The 18,595-nt window shown below is 33.6% G+C and overlaps 1 protein-coding gene across 5 annotated transcripts in view; it reads right to left on the bottom strand.

Annotated features, from left to right (window-relative positions):
• The window catches only part of LOC127837734 (ecotropic viral integration site 5 ortholog-like), a 310,389-nt gene that overhangs the window by 233,921 nt on the left and 57,873 nt on the right, over window positions 1-18,595 (bottom strand). For all 5 annotated transcript variants that reach the window (XR_008029455.1, XR_008029454.1, XR_008029456.1 and 2 more), the window contains 2 exons: window positions 18,236-18,379; window positions 16,540-16,727 (listed from right to left, as the gene is read on the bottom strand). Coding sequence is in view for 1 of the 5 variants with exons in the window: in XM_052365049.1 (XP_052221009.1) it covers window positions 16,540-16,727; window positions 18,236-18,379 (332 nt within the window). In the remaining 4 variants the exon portion in view is untranslated. The remainder of the gene's footprint in view (window positions 1-16,539; window positions 16,728-18,235; window positions 18,380-18,595) is intronic.

The raw sequence follows: 18,595 nt of genomic DNA, 5'->3' as shown, positions 1-18,595 counted from the left end.
ATATTATGTTCCAGTAATTTGATACTTTGTATCCTGCTATGTAAATTCTGAATTTGGATGGATCTAAAAAACATGATTTAATAATGAAACACATTTTGTTTTCACATCTTCTGTTATGGTTACATATTAGTAAATTTTATTCATTACTATAATGCCACTGAAAATATGTAGCAGGGCTCACGCTGGGCTCAAACTTTAGGGAGAAGTGCATTCTTCCTGGACACTGATTTAGGGAGAAGTGAGGAGACTCTAGGGAGAAGTGGAGAGACTCGGACACAAGGGTTTGCATGAAGGGCGTTACAACACACATATATGTGTATCACATTATTGAAGCATACCACTGTAGTACACATAATTATATTTCTTTTGTGTATCTTAATTTTTCCAGCAGTTCTAATTAACCAAGTAATAATAGACACGACAGATAAATAACTAAAATTTTACTAGCTCTATATTCAATCCATTTTGATGTAAATATCATATTATACAGACTAAAGTATTTCAAAGATAATATGTTTATGAAGCAGTAGATAACATAAGCTTAATAAAACTGTCAGACCAGATAAATATTTATGTTTGAAATATGACATTTAACATATGCTTTCTTAATAATTATTTGTTATTTTTTATTGTCTTTCCAACTGCAATTTCATGTGAATACAATTCGAAATATGATAAACCACACCGTCCGCATCACCCCATCGGTATTCTTCATTATATTTCTTCTTTAAAGAACTTCGAAATTAAATTATAATCGACGAAAAATAATGTATCCGAAAACGACAGTCCGAAAAATTGTATGCGTTACGCACATAAAGAAACAAATTGTGCATATCGTTTGACAGCAAAAAATGAAAATCTGAAACCTAGCAAATACGTTATTAATATACAATTTAATTGACATATTGCTTTACAATAGCATAGTTTGTGGGTAAAAAACAACTTAATTATCACCTTTTAATTTCAAATGATAATCGGCAGAAAGGTGTAACATCATCAACATAGATCTAATTATTTAATTATCATCCTTTTGTTAATTCAGATCGATAGTCGGTAGAAATGTTAAGTGATCAACTTAGAAATATTTTTTTTATTGTTAGGCTCCTTTTTATTTGTTTATCTTTAAATACGACGTTTGCCATCGGCCGCTATAGTGTTGGCAGACGACAATATCAACGGTGTATTTCCAAGTATACAGTGTCTGCGCATGAATGACCCAATATTATGTGTGAGCGAACTCAATGTTGATTTGCCTGCTACCATGTGACTTGAATGCTGACTTAACCAATATCGATCGCCGATTAGATAAGTTCGGAGGTTGGGAGAATCGGGGCAGGGTTTACCTCAAATTACCTGTCGCTCAATTGCGACACGCTCCCATTGTGTACACACCGGTCTTAATGACCTGTGTACTAACGCGAAAGGAATTGTGGGCAGCACTTCTTTTACGAGTAAAAAGTGAAAGCGAAAGAAGGTCAGGTAATGGTGCTTCTGATAATCGCTATCAGTCTTAATAGAGATTCAAAATCACATTTAAACATGATTAAATAACATTTAGCAACGGTTAATATTTGTTGAAATGGGAATAATTAAATTTGTAATCCGAAACCGATTACCGTAAGTCTATGTTAACGCGTTTTTAATCCGAAACACACTTCCAAATTTAAATGTTACCGCAACGTTAAATATTTTTGCTTCTAATTAACAGTGCAAATTTATTTTGTGTCGAATCTTTTTCTCAATTAAAAAGAGCGCGAAAATTATGCAGCATGTACTTGTAACGTCGCGTCTATTGCATACAAATGGCGTGTATTGAGCGTTTTAACAAGCACGCAACAGGTCAGGGGATTGACGCATATTCAGAGGCAATATTGCATCAAATCTATAAATAGTCACTTAAAAAATGGCAAGGTTTGTGTTAAAGAAATAACTGAAAGCTTTTATCGTAAATATTTACCAGAAAGAGATTGATAAAAACGGAATAAACGGGATTATCGGGTAATAAATAGAAACTTGAAAAATAGTAAGTATACAGTAATAGAGTCGGGTTGAAACGGATGTATTGGGGAATCGTTCGAGTCGGGATTTTACTATCTGTGTGGAAAAGTTTTAAAACAATTAAACAATGAAAAAAAAATATTTTTAAATGACTGGGGGATTTTTTTGAAGAGTCATAGCGCACCAAATGACGTCTTTTGACGCTGTTTTTTTTTTAGTTATAACGCACCACAGAACGTGAATTGACACGTTAAATTAAAAAAAAAATCAACATATGGAAGGGGACACCGCTCCCGAACCCACCCCCGGGGCGCCTGAACAAATTCCTGGGGAAGGCACTGAACAATTCTAAAAAAAACAATCCTTTTAAAACACACAATAAAAAACAACTTTTCTTTCATTATTAACATTTTCATTCATACGCAGTACTACTTTGGCGGAAGCATAATTCCCCAAACGAGGGGAATGTGATGCGTCTTAGTATAGAGGTGAAAATAACGTAGTGACGTCACCATCTATGTATAGAATGACACGCTCCGGGCTGCGACAGTGTGTATTGGAAAATGGAGTCAGACCTTGACATCGAGAAAACCGGATGTACCGGGTAAACAAATTCCGATAGGAGGGAGACTGGAAGTCGCTTTTTATCTACAATTTCTTAAATTTTAGGCGACGTTTGGCGTAAGAAAGCGACTTAGTCGCTCACATCGCCCCATAGCGCGAGCCCTGTGTAGTAGCCATATTTATCACTTTTCTACGCAAAAGTGTGCCATTAACCTAGCTGTTCACAATATTATACCTTGGCTAAGTGTGCACTGCCATTTAATGTAACTGTAAACTTATTAATATGTATTTTTGCATAAAATAATCATAATTATACAGAATACTATCTTGAACAGATGTTCAATTGTGAATTTTATTATTTAACATCACACAAAAATATGAAAATAATTTATTAATTGTTCCCTACTAATAACAATATTAGAAGATTTTTTCCAATGTTTGAAAATTGGAATTGCTTCACAATTATTCTGAATGGTTTTATATGGTTAACTTAACAATAATAACGCCAAGACTGTCATGATCTAACACATCTAAAAGGTCGGGGCAAACAAATTAAACAAATTTTGTTGGTAGAGCCATAGACTGTCAATACAGGTTGTGTGCAATCTAACTATGAGCACAACCTAAAACTTGTGACAAGAGAGTCATGAACCATTCACAACCCAAGCTCTCATACAATTAGAGCACTATTAACTTCAACTAGGCAAACATGGATGCATGGTTTAGCTACTATACAACTGAAATACCGTAACATTCTTTGTAAAAATATAAATAAACTTTAAACAAAACAACACCTAAAAAAAAAAGGACAAAAGTAACCTGGCTTCATTATCACTTACTCTTCTTTGGTTGCAAATGCAGGCACGTACTGGCATGAATCATCAGCGTCCCCAAAGTCGACAAAATCCATTGGTTGCTATGGTAACACTATTCACACAATCACTTTGACAACATGCACTTCCTGTTACAGCCATTTAGTCAGATAGCTTTTCAGTCTAGTTTCAGAGTGCTTAATGCTATTTCATACATTAGCTGTCTTAATACATTAAGTTTGTCTATGTTCATGTTACTTAATTTATGCCCAAAGTTAGCATCCTTAAGAAGAAATAATCACAACAAGTCAAATATTAATAGCCGATGTAATAAAAATGTTTTCCCTAATTCAACCTTGTAAAGATAATATAAAATTCATCTGAATTAAGTGTCATCACAGCTTCCATTTACAATAAAATGTGTAAGTTTTCAGAACAGTATGACATACTATGACATACAGATACTTTTTCATGCCCAGTTTTCTTTCTAATCTATCTCTGAGAACTCATGTGTAACCCATTCACATTACTTTCATCTAACTTAATAACCATAAACTGTTTAAGCCAAAGGCTATTGATGGTAAATTACGATGAAAGATTTACCAGCCTGACCAAACTGACCACCCACACAAAATGATAAATGTCTCCCTATCTAAGCTTTTATCAACATCACATGAAAGTTTCTCTAAGCCACTTAAAAGGAAACTGTTCTGGGGACACAGTTGATACCTTCATCTACCCATGATTTATTTTCCAATCAATAATCAATAATCAGCAAGGTACACAAATAAAACCTAAAGCCAATAAACCAAACAACAAAATTAGCTGAATTTATCAAATTATGCAAAAGTAACTTAATCCAACTGAATTAGTCACAACAGTAAATAACCTAACTGATGTTTTGTTTCGTTTCTTACTCAATGATTACTTAGCAAATGTCAACTGCAAAGTATTGAATCATACAAATAAATTCAGTTTCTATTTTTGCCATAAATATTCACTGATCACATATTTTTGTTTTGAATTCACTGACTAAAACAAATAAAAAAATATTCAGAGAATTCACAAATGCAATGTTGATCCAAAATCTTTAAATTAGGAAATGAACTGGTTGACTATGTCACATACTTAACCCACCCAATTCCCTCAACCTGTCGCTGTGTTTCATATACATTTGCCACTATGATTTATTACTTATGCAAAGCTATGGAATGCGTTACATATTTCTCATATTTTCTTTCTCAAACATCAATATTTTCCTTCTGAACTATACCAGTACATCAAAGACACAGCTGTAAGGTTCTCAATTATACTCCAACTTTGCCAATATGTTCACATACTTATGCTTTAAACATCACAGGCACAGGGTAATAAAAGGCAAACAAAATTTATTTTGCGAAAAAATTCTCCTTTTAAACCACATAGTTGAGAGTAGATGTATAGTATACTAATACGACAAGAAATAACGTCATATGTTTTTGGTCCACTGAACTTTCACAGTGTCATGAATATAAGTGGTAACGATGATACGCCGATTTTGCCAGCTAGTGCACCGTTAATTTATGTGCCAATGCTATATTATATGCCCAATAGCAACAAGATTTATATTTATTGCTGTTCCCTGATAATATATCTTGCTCAAGATCTTAAACTTTAATTTTATTACTGAAACGTCGGAAATTATGAACAGATGAGCCTCAAGTCACAAATGTTTCTAATGCAGTTCAAAGTGCATGTGCTTACTTAATATTGTTTAAGATGTTAATGAAAGGTTTTCAAAAAAAAATAAACAGAAGAGTTCTTAAAGTAATACAAGTCAAATAGTTATGATTAAGTAGAAACTTCCTGTATTTTATATTATCAGTTAATATTAATTTTTTATACTTTAAGTTGCAGCTGGGTTCAAAAATCAGTTAAAAAGATTCATAAGTTCGTAACACGGAAATGGGAAATGAAAATACAGATAAACAATTTAGCAAATATGGAAGATTAAACATGCAGTTTGATATACATGCAATATAAAATAAACATTAATTTAAACAAAAATGTACCTACAGATTACCATGTTATTGAATACTTGGACGAAATTTTGAGGTAAACATGCCATATTAATGATATGCCATATCAAATTGACATCCCGGGGTCATATTGCTATATTTTTAATATCTTATGCATCAAATCACCATTGCACGGAAGAATATTGACAGGTTTTCTATATAAAAAACATTTTTGTACTTGTTTTTTGCAATATCAGTCACGCCATCTAAGCTGGTACCTTAGACTGCTAATTTCATGAAAATGAATTTAAGTGATATACTCTTCTTTAAGTGTTATTTATCTAATGCACCCAAGAAAATTCAGGGAGAGCTTTTATATGTGGTTTAAAAGTATTTTAGATTTGAACTTCCACAACATCTGTCTATTCATGATACTCAAACATTGATACTGATTATGCCGTTTATTGTTTATGGCTTTTATTTTCTCAGTAGTTCAAGAATGACACCTAATAAAATAAAAATAATGAATACTTAAATTTCCTTTTATGGTGGAGAAAAAAAACACTAAAATGTTCAAGAGGAAATCAATTTTCCTGTTCAATAAATACCTTGATAAATAGTAAAAGTATAATTTACCACGTTTAAAATGGGCAAACAGTTTAATTCTTTGTCTCTTAAATAGTACACACATCAAATATGTTCCTTTAGAATTATAAGACCATTGTTAGTTCAGACAAATAAACATTCTTGCATTAAACGATAGCAAATAGGATTTTACAATTGTGTTTATTATAGTTTGTTATCAAGAACTGTTTACTTTACTTATTTATACAATTATTGGTGTCCTGGAACCCCAAAATTTAATAACGATTTGTTTGCAACAAAATTTCATTTACTTTAGTTTTTTGTCTGCATAAATAGTTTGAATTTCTTTGTTTGTTCAGTCTTCTCACTTGAAATAAGTTATAAAAAAAATTGTTAGTCAATTTATGTATTTAATATTTTTTTAAAAGGCTTTGAAAGAATATTACCTCATCAACATTTAATTTTGTCTGATATACTTCAAAGATACATGTGTGTCTTTCATCATAAATCATTTTTATCTATTTTCTTTTCATATGATCAATTTGTCCAGCAATACAATTAAATACTGCACAGTATTCCAATACACAGTTACACAATAATGAGTTAGTTTTTAATTGCACTTTTCGCCCTAAAATCATAACTGCAGAAAATGCATATTATATGACTCCTTTATAAAATCCTATTTAAAACTCTTCATTCACAATTACACTGACACACTTAATAACCAACATAGTTGTAACTCAATTTTTAATTAGGCACAGCTAACAATCCAGCAATCCTGTGAAAGTTGAAAGCTGTTTAAGTCTGCACTGACCATATTCCACAGATTATCTTACAATTTAAATGTGATATGGCATGAAAAAGAGCCCCTTTACAGATAAAGTGGCCACCCAAACTATGTGAAGTATTAGTTCGAATCAATATCCATACTTGATTGGTATGAATCAGAGATATAGCAAATATGAAATTTGTAATCGAGTTTTTATCTTAATTATTTAATTTACACCTTTCTTGAAGACTTGACCATGACTAGGACATTGTTGTCCTTTGCATGAGTCAATCTCCTACAACATTATTTATCAATTAAGAATTCCAATGAAAGACTCTGTGCACATGTATTTTGCATTCCATACATATTGTTTATTAAGTCCAAGAGTTTCAACACACAACTGTTTTATATGCTCAACGTTTTAATATGAGATACAATAGTTTAACATCAACCTTCAATGCATGGAGAACTAACAGTAACAGATGCTGTTTATGTCCACAGTCTTGCGATGAATCAACCGTAGGATCATAAATATAATATAATAATCATATACATAATAAATAAATACAAGGCTATTGTCAAGCAATATGGTCCCCTACCGGCTCCACCATTGTCAGAAATTCCACCATTTTCAGATTTTTTTTTTTGGGGTTGCCATAGCAGCCACAATTTTTGACTTAGGAACAAAATGAAATGACGTGCATAATGTCCATATTGCCATCTATCCATGTTGCAAGTTTCATGAAAAAATATTAAGAACTTTAAAAGTTATTGCAGGATCCAGAAAATCACCATTTTCAGCAGTATTTCTAGTCTATTTGTTGCCATAGCAACCAGAATTTTTGACGTAGGAACAAAATGAAATGACATGCATAATGTCCATATTGCCATCTATCCATGTTTCAAGTTTCAAGAAAACATATTAAGCACTTTTCAAGTTATCGCAGGATCCAGAAAAGTGTGACAGACTCACAGACGGACACACAGAGCGCAAACCATAAGTCCCCTCCGGTGAGACCGGTAGGGGACAATAAAAGAGAATGGAAAACATGCAAGAATATCATTTTTATTTGAAGATACACACCATATAAAAAATCTATTCCAAACTGATTGGACTGTGCTAATTTATACTTCACTCAAACAAAAATCCTGATCATCATCATCATCATCAACATCATCATCATCATCATCATCATCACCACCATCACCATCACCATCATCATCATCACCACCACCACCACCACCACCATCATCATCATCATCATCATCATCATCATCATCATCATCATCATCATCATCATCATCATCATCATCATCATCAATGAATTACGGTGTGATATGCACAGTTATTCATTTTAACCAGGGCTATGGACCTTGTAATAAAATGCCGATACAATAATTGAATTGATTTAAAAAATACTTTATCACCATTTAGAGCCTGATTGTTTAATAAGGAAAATTCTGAACTATGAGATGAAGAACACGTGATAAACTCTAACATATGAGCCGCATTTTGTAATAATACTGGGCTGTACAGGCTAATGAAAGACAACACTTTCAGCTTTTATAGAATTTTTCATTTAACCCTTTGCATGCTGGGAAATTTGTCATCTGCTAAAATGTTGTCTGCTGAATTTCTAAAATTAGCATTTTCTTCGATTTTTTTCAAAGAATACTATCAGAATAGCAAACAGTTTGGATCCTGATGAGACGCCACAATCTGTGGCGTCTCATCTGGATCCAAACTGTTTGCAAAGGCCTTTAAAATTCGGTTCCCGCACTGAAAGGGTTAAAATTAAGTCTCTTCTAAAGGAAAATCAAGTCTAGGCGGAAAGTTTCGTCCCTGATTAGCCAGTGCAGCTCACTAATACAAATAAACAAGCCCCAAGCATCTAATGTAATAAAGCCTAAATGTTATGGTCAAATATAATTATTTGACCATCTTTTGCTCACTCAGTCAAAAAACAATTACCCTCGAGCAAAGAACGATCAAACTGCCACCAACATACTAAGGTGAAAGAATAACAGTTTAATATAGCAATAAATGATATAATAAATTCACTGGGCATATGTGGGAAATTGAAACCAAATTTGTCACAAACACAGTCTGCCAATTAATATTAAACCAAAGGGATACAACTCTGCCAATGATATTCTGCATTAAAAAAAATCTTCTTCATGGATCTTAAGTTACAAACAGCATGTGTCTTGTGTCTTGGAATGCATTCTATAAACAATATTATACTGTTAATTGCCTATGGCCAAGTCAGATATTTACTCTGGAACAATGCTCCGTGGTAAAAAAAAAACTTGGTGGTAAATCAATTTAACACTTCTGATATAGCTGGGGGACACAATACAGGCTAGCAATGTTCATTGCTTCAATCTTGCTTGAAAATAATGATCACTTCAATCTTGCTTGAAAATAATGATTACTTCAATCTTGCTTGAAAATAATGATTACTTCAATCTTGCTTGAAAATAATGATTACTTCAATCTTGCTTGAAAATAATGATTACTTCAATCTTCCTTGAAATGAAAATTTATGATGATTGCTTCAATATTGCTTGAAAAGGGTGATTGCTTCAATCTTTCTTGAAAATGATGATTGCTTTAATCTTGCTTGAAAATGATGAAGGTAAAATAACTAGGCTTGCTCAAAATGCAATCTTAAGGTCTATGAAAGTATAAATTACAACTGAATTCCATGATTTAAGACCCAAAGTAAGATGACTTTCAAAAAGAAAGGAATAAAGACCTACATCCCAAATTATATGACTGATTGTCTGACAACACAAGAGCATTATACTACAGAAACTATGTCAACAAAGACACAATGACAAACTGCTTGACCATTTTCACCAGGGAATGACATAGAGTCAGAGGAAAACACATCAAGAGCACTGACTTCCACCTGTGTTATGGTAATTAACCTTCAAGTAACACTTCAAGAGACAGGCGAACACTATGCTACTTTCAACACTTCAAACCAACAAAAATATTCACAGGACAAATTTTGCTTTTTTTGAAAATGTTGATGGAAATTGTTTGATTTAAAGACTACAGTCAATTCTTTACCTTACATCATTTTGATATAAAAAATATAAATATATTCGCAATTTTCTGGTTTTTCGACTTGAACAAAAACATTCTGTTCAATAAATTGGTGTACATTTATAAATGAGCAATGCTCCTTTGACTTCAGTATTTTAGTAACTGACGCTATACCATTGGCAGCCTTTTTACTTGTTAACGTAAAAACCTTTTAACTTGAAAACATAAAAAACTATTTTCTTGTTAACGTAAAAAACAATACACTGCTAACGTAAAAAGACTATTAACTTGTTAACGTAAAAAACTTGTATAACAACACAACTGAAATGTGTGAATAATTATCTTGTTGTTTTGATGTTTACTAAAGCATACCATGTACTTATTATAGGTGTGCCAGTACTGCAGGCTTATAATAAATCAACTGCACTGCAATGTTGAAATGGAGGCCAAAAAATACCAGCACTCCATTTGTAACAATAATTAGAATTTTGACTCAAGGCCAAATTTACATGGACATGACACAAGGTCCAGATAGTTTTTCAATTAATGTTTTCTTATAATATACAAATGACGGTTAATTGAGTGGCAGAATTGGTAGAGATTAATCCTCATTGACACACTTTTAAATTTAAGTAAGAAAATAAAACCTGTTGTTATGTAATATATATCAAATGTTTGAATGTGGAACAAATTGTTAATGGTTTTCAGTTTCGCAATATGACATGTAACTATAATTTTGCTTACACTTCTGAATGAAAATCATAGCCAAAATTATTTTTGTGTTTGTTTTAAAACTTAACTAATTTCAAACTGAAGTGACCGTCAGCATTTAAATGCCCAATTTTTTTCTTACAATTTAGTTGTTTGTAATAGAAAATATATCAAATATAAACTTAAAAACAAGGGCTGTTTGTAAAACATGCATGCCCCCCATATGGGCTGTCAGTTGTAGTAGCAGCCATTGTGTGAATACGTTTTTGTCACTGTGACCTTAGAACATGTATATATAATTATTTCCAAACCAGTTTTCACGCACAGAAAAACAAAACACTGGTTGGCTCAAAGAAATTTTGGGACAGTGCTAGCCCTGGTAGATACACCCCACGACACCTGTAAATAATATAATCTGCAAATCTGGTCCTAAACAGCATCCAAGAACGAGTCACTGTGACCTTGACCTTTGACCTAGTGACCTCAAAATCAATAGGGGTCATCTGCCAGTCATGATCAATGTACCTATGAAGTTTCATGATCCTAGGCGTAAGTGTTCTTGAGTTATCATCCGAAAACCATCTGGTGGACGGACGGAGACCCAACAATAACAGTACATAATATAATCTGCAAATGTAGTCCTAAACTGCATCCAAGAACGAGTCACTATGACCTTCACCTTTGACTTAGTGACCTCAAAATCAATAGGGGTCATCTGCCAGTCATGATCAAAGTACCTATGAAGTTTCATGATCCTAGGCGTAAGCGTTCTTGAGTTATCATCCGGAAACCATCTGGTGGACGGACGGAGACCCCACCACAACAGTACATAATACAAGGGCTGTTTGTAAAACATGCATGCCCCCCTATATGGGCTATAAGTTGTAGTAGCAGCCATTGTGTGAATACGTTTTTTGTCACTGGTGGTGGTGGTGGTGGAGGAGGAGAAGGAGGAGGAGGAGGAGGAGGAGAAGGAGGAGGAGGAGGAGGAGTAGTACTAGTACTAGTAGTAGTAGTAGTAGTAGTAGTAGAAGTAGCAGTAGTAGTAGTAGTAGCAGTAGAAGTAGCAGCAGCATTACAATACCAATACTTAAGAATGATCAAATGGGAAAAGGTAACCTAGCACTGGCAGTAAATATGGGGCTCATTTACAGGTCAGATTTAGAATCTCTGCTGTAAAACGAGATTTTAAATGAATTAAAGGGAGGCAAATGCTATAATAAAAAGGACATGCATAAACGGTAGTTGTTTCCCTTGTTTGAACCATGCTAAATCCTAAAAATGCCTATTTCCAGTAACTGTGACCTTCACCTGTGACCTTTGATCTAGTGACCTCAAAATCAATAGGGGTCATCTGCGAGTCATGATCAATGTACCTATGAAGTTTCATGATCCAAGCCCCAAGCGTTCTTGAGTTATCATCCGGAAACCACCAGGTGGACGGACGGACCGACCTACCGACCGACTGACATGAGCAAAGCAATATACCCCCTCTTCTTCGAAAGGGGGCATAATAATCTGCAAACGCGGTCCTAAACTGCATCCAAGAACAAGTCACTGTGACCTTGACCTTTGACCTAGTGACCTCAAAATCAATAGGGGTCATCTGCCAGTCATAATCAATGTACCTGTGAAGTTTCATGATCCTAGGCGTAAGCTTTCTTGAGTTATCATCCGGAAACCATCTGGTAGACGGACCGACCGACCGACGGACCAACCGACCGACATGTGCAAAACAATATACCCCCTCTTCTTCGAAGGGGGGCATAAAAATAATTATGAAAGTACTATAAAAAAGATAACACTTTATACAAAAGTAAACTACATAAAAATCAAGAAGAAGTTCAATATTATCCCCAAACAGCTACTATTCTGCATTATAACCATAAGAAACAAGCGAATCACATTACTTAAAAAGCCCCATATTATATATAAATGTGATAGAAACACCCTGTGTAATCCAACACTGCAAACAAACTTAACACCATAAAATTTGCTTAGATACACCCTTAATCTGGAGAAATTTACCCCAATCACATTCACCTCTTATTTTATTTTATCACAATTAACTTAAACACAAGCGCCTTAGCACAATAAACTCTTCAGTCACATTCAAAATGAATGTCCAAACACTTAAACCAAATCTTAAGATTTATCCAAACGCTTTCTTCAGGTGAGTCTTTACTGACAGAAAACTATTGTAATGTGGTGGCTACACTGATGAGGGTAAGATTTTAAACATGTAAACATTCACAGTGACAATTTGTTGTCCATAAAAGATGCTGTTTAAATAGAGAGCAGACGACCTGTTTTACCTTCTCATATGAAGAGTATTCAAGAGATGGAAATTCAATAATAGGACAGATGTTGACAAAATAGACCCTTTGTTGGAGGAAACAAAAAATATCGGAAACATCTTTGTGTTAAAATAAACAACAATATTCTACGACAATTCAACAACAACAACATTCTTGCTTATTTGTAGAAAAGAAGAAGCAATAATGCTGTGCAAAACACAAACTCTTAGTAGAAAGGGCATACAAATATAAAAAAAATGTTGAATTTAATAAAATATATAGAGAACACAATCTCCTCATTCAACACTATATTGCTTTTTTTCCTGGCCAGGGAAAGCAAAATACTTAATATAATAAGCAAAAGCAATGTTTAAATTAGCAGAATCCATTAACAGAATAATAAAAATGCTTTTAACTCACACTTGCTCAATTAATTCCATGATCATTAGCTCATTACTCCCTGCAGCCTATTTATACAGATCGAAGTAGTGGGAAATGTTTTTGTTGCTACAATGTCTTTTATCAGTTTATAGCATAGGCACCTGTTGATAACGTTCACCTGCATTTCTGATAAGGGTCTTTCCAAATTGTCTTCCATTATGTCGTCATTATTTCCTTGTTTCTTTATCAAATACAAAAAATACCCATCCATACATGCTAATGGTCTAAACTCAAATAACATTTTTTTAATACACATAGAGAAATAATTATAATATAAATGTATTACCAAATTATGCCATTTAATACCAATAAAATTTAAACGCATTCGCAAATATGTGTGATTTATTTTCCTTACAGAGAAAACAATCAGTAGAAATTACACGCTGTGCTCGACAGAGCAAGGACTTTATTTTTAATTTTCTATTTTCAAAAACATTCAGTTTGTTGTGTGTTGATTTTATCGCAAAGGCATATGAATCTTTCATCTTCCTTAAGGAAAATTGAACCTCTAAGTGTTTTGAGCTTTTCTTTAATTGAAAAACAGTTTCAAATGAAATGAAGGAATACATATAATACACAAAGCTTAGAGCTAATTGCATTCCTGAAAAGCATCACATAGATACCAGAAAATTATCAAGTTCAGTTTTCATATTTTAAATGTTTTTTTGTCTGTTTGAGTACAATTTATTTAGTTTCTACAGAATAATGTCTAAACATTTTAGAACATTATTCTATCCAATTTATAAAGAAACTAAATAATATATCATTTTCTCTACCAAGTTGATATTATTTGACAGATTTCCTTGCTTCTTTTATACTCTGGTCTTCTACATGTTGAGTTTATTTTATGGACTGTATTATGCAAGTTGGACTTTTACTGAATTTTGTTGACCTGCTGGGTATGTTTCAAAATAAACACTTAAAATGTTTTTGGTTGTTAAAAATGTTGGACCAACAATCTTCACCCCTACATGCCCTCCAACCCAGCATGCAATCTCACATAATCCTTAACATGAAATCTCAGTCCCCAGGAACAAATGTCACTGATAAAAGAAACTCAACCCACCAGCACCCTGATAGGACATTAACACTTGGATGGTTAACACTTTGAAGATTAGTACTGATTACATAAATAATGAGCATGCTTGAAGTAAATACCATTATGTAAATGAATGTTAGCAAGGTGTAACCTATTATCAGGCTTTTCATGAATAAGGTTAGGTAGTATTTAATGAAACCCTATGGTGAATATTTTTTATTCATGATGTCTTAAATTTTTCCATAAAAAAATGTGTATGCTTTTTGGAAGTTACATGTATAAATTGTTACACAGCATGTAGAAAATGTGCTACTGTATTCTATACAATATGGCATGTATTCAGGGGTTTTCCTCGCTTCATTGGGAAGAGGCCCTAGCCTATGGATTTTGGGAAAAAAATGCTCATTTTGGGAAGAATTCTTGCTAAAATTACTGCTTTGGAAAATGAAAAAGCTGGTGTAAGTTAGGATTTTGGGAAAACTGCATGATTTTAAAGAAATTTTCAATTGGGATGGGGCCTCTTAAAGGCCCCTATTATATAAGGCTGAAAACCCCTGGTATTGTACAGAATAAAGCCCAGCTTGACATACCAAGTTTTGAATACACTGTTTAATACAGGCAGGGAACTTCATGATATACTCTGTAGCTTGATGTACAATGTCACATGTATAAAGTATTGCATACGTCATCACCAACTTGTACAGGTCACTCTGGACATACATGACTTAATATTTAAATAAAGAGAGATGTAGCGGTTTCTATGATTTAAATTTGAGCATTGGGAACCAATTTAAGTTCAAATTGTCAAACATCATTTCTATTGGAAATAATACAATAACAAATATGTTTTACCGTAAAATTGTAATAACTGCCAAAATAGATCATGATCATAAAATGCTTTTTTTTAACTCATTTGTTTTCACCAAATATAGAGGTACTTCTGGCAGAATTAAGTTGTGCCTGCAAACACACCTTAACGTAATGAACCATGTACAATCTAGCTGTAGCGAGTTAAGCTATACAAAGGGAAAAAACTTGTACTTAAACTGAACAGACTAAAATATCTCAGTTGCCTCCCTTATGTTAAAAATAAACTGGGCTAAAGAATACTACATTCAGCAAACAATGCACTTAACTTTTGGGTTAAAAAAAACAGTATGTGAATTCTTCTAAACCAAACTCCAATCTCTCAAGTTTTCACTTAAATGATTCTTCAATGCATAGTGACACATCAACAAAGTCTCGTGAATGTTCTAAAAAAATGTTCATACACAAATTTGTCGTAGGTTCCAACTACAGCTCAAAAGGTATGACTTAAAAGCAAAACAATTGCTGTTACTTGTTTAACTTAAATCATTGACCAGCTAACAATGTAATCTCACATTGTTGTAATGCCTCGTCATTTAGCCAGAACCAAATAGCAAATCTGAGCAAAGGTAATATACAGGTTTCACAATCTTGGGTTCCTAGGTTCGATCCCCTGGTACACCCAACCTACACTGTACCAATCTTATTTCACATGAGATGATCAACAGAGTTGCTTTAAACCACCAGGGCTTTTTTTATTGACTAGTGGAAAGGGCCCGGCCTTCCAAAATGGGACACACAATTATTGACACACAAGAAAAAAAAGGGGAAGAAATTTCCCCAAGTAAGTATTACATTTTTGGGATATTTGCATCATTTTAAAGAAATTTTCCAAGGGAAAGGTGCCTTTCTCTTGAGGGAATGGGCCTATATAAGGCCATTGCTTAAGAAGGAAAAAAACACCCTGACCAGGGACATTTTTAACATGACCTCTCCTGTATCTTGCAACATAGACCTTGGGATGAAGGTTATACTTATGGGAGAAAACAAATGTGATAACAATGTAAATAAAATATTTAGTCACAGATATTTAGGCAACCTTTAAATGCATTACCTCAAGTAAAACATCAATGACTCACCTATCGATCTTTAGTCAAGCTATTAATGCAACTAGAGATTTGTTAAAAACATGACTAATACCCCTCCAGCCCTCCTTGATGTATGTTCAAAGGGCAAATAATTGGGGAATATGCAGATCACTGCTGATGTTAAGTGCCTTGCCCATGTAGTCTTTATATTTTCAGTTGCAATTACTTAATTGGTTGAGCTATTGGGACAAAGTTCACACCAAAAACTAATAACATTTTATGTGTACACACGGACTGAAAAATTAACCATCCATTTAACAGAATTACCCCAATACACCCTCTTCACAAACTTCACACTCACACAAGTATATCTCACCTTTTCAGCTTCTTAGGGCTGAGACGGACCTGATAGGCCATGTTGAAGAGCGTGTCCTCGTCTCGCTCAAACTTGCCCGAGGTCTCCCGCTGGAAGTACTGCAGCATGCACTCCATGTCCATGGACAGCAGCTCGTGTTGACTAGACTGCAGTATGGCTATGCCCAGACGGAATATTGCATCCATGCCCTGTGCAATTGAATATTTTTAGGATTTAAAAAATTTAACTCTGTATGGCATACTATACCTTTGTTTCCCTAAAAACAGAACAGAACAGAACAGAACAGAATAGTTTATTTTTGACTTAAGCATGTGAAGCTCATCGTCATTAACATACATATAAATAACAGCATGCGTTGAAGTACACACAAAAACACACATCATTTTAAAGAATAAATAATCTAAATAAACACGAAATAAACATAGTTCGTGAACATATTTCGTGAGAATGGTACATGGATGGGTTTAATACACAGTGGTCACACAATGTTATGCATATAGGTTTACAAATATAGGTATAATTACATATTTCTGACCTTATTTTTTTGTAAAAATGTATTTCTATTTAACACTACATACATATGACATTTTCTCTAATTTTAAAGCATGTTAAACAATACATGGCTAGCTTTCTTAATACAGTTTTGTTTGAGCTATTTAGTAGTTTAATAAACTTGAACATATTTGGCCGGATTCTATAATATTTCGGAATTAATGCATTCCTAACATCATTATAATAAGGACATTTAAGAACAAAGTGAAATTCATCCTCGATGTCATTAAGGTTACATAATATACATTTGCGTTGATCTCTGTCAATATTCTGGTGTCTGCCCGTTTCTATGGATAATTTGTGAGAGGACAAACGTAATTTTGCAATAATGTTCCTATGTTTGTTTTTTTGTCAACAATATCAAGATACGATGATCTTTCAAAAACCGGTTTGAGTTCCTTATATAGGATCATTGAGCTACACGACGTCACACTGACATCCCAGTTGGTAATATACTGGTCTCGTAATCTGTTTTTGAATAACGGGATAAAGTGATCATTATTAACAGATTCAGGGAATAGCCATACATGCTTAAATTAATTAATTTATTTGTGTGAAAGAAGCTTAAACTTTATACATCTTAGTGTATCATGGTATTATAAAAAGATGTGAATTGTTTTCCAACATGGAGTGAAAAAAGTTATAATCTGTCACATTTTGAAGTAATATGTTTTGTCATTGTTTTATATTATATATGTTTGTGAATATTCTAAATGCATGTATATGTGCTAAGGGAAGTAAATGACGCTGGAAGATTGATGTTGTAAATGGAAAACTATTGCATATTGCTTTTTATATTTTCACTACAGGTCATAATAAACATCTTATTTTTTCATGATCAAATTTTCGTTCACAATTAACTCTTTCAGTGCTGGAACCGAATTTTGAAGGCCTTTGCAAACAGTTTGGATCCAGATGAGACGCCACAGAACGTGGCGTCTCATCAGGATCCAAACTGTTTGCTATTCTGATAGTATTCTTTGAAAAAATTTGAAGAAAATGCTAATATAAGAAATTCAGCAGACGACATTTTAGCAGACGACAAATTTCCCAGCATGCAAAGGGTTAAATTCCCTATATACCTGAAAAGCCCATACTAAATAGGTTTCCTACAACACTATGAATGGTTTTATGCTGTACTCACCTCAGAAATAAATAGATCCATAATCCTACAAGCCACAGACAGTGGCGCAGAAGTAGCAAACAAAGTGAGAAACCATGGTGACGCGTACATGGAGGTGTGAAAACACTGAGTCTGGAAGTGTGTGTATAGGTCTGGTAGTAGCTCCTGGAATATAAAACAAGGTATGGCTATGACACGCTGGAGTGAAGTTGTTACACTTCTCACTAGCCCCACAGATTAATAGCTAGTCACCTGTAATTTGAGCTGGGAGATATTCTATGAGGTATACAGTTGGGCAAATTCACCAGTTCATTATGATTGCATAATGGACCATACTAGTATATTATAGCAATTTATTTGAAGACCAGAAGTGGAATTGCG

The sequence above is a fragment of the Dreissena polymorpha genome, chromosome 7, assembly GCF_020536995.1.
Source record: "Dreissena polymorpha isolate Duluth1 chromosome 7, UMN_Dpol_1.0, whole genome shotgun sequence".
In the NCBI taxonomy this organism is placed as follows: domain Eukaryota; kingdom Metazoa; phylum Mollusca; class Bivalvia; order Myida; family Dreissenidae; genus Dreissena; species Dreissena polymorpha.
Note: the sequence above shows the minus strand (reverse complement) of the source record. Positions and strands in the feature narration are given on the sequence as shown.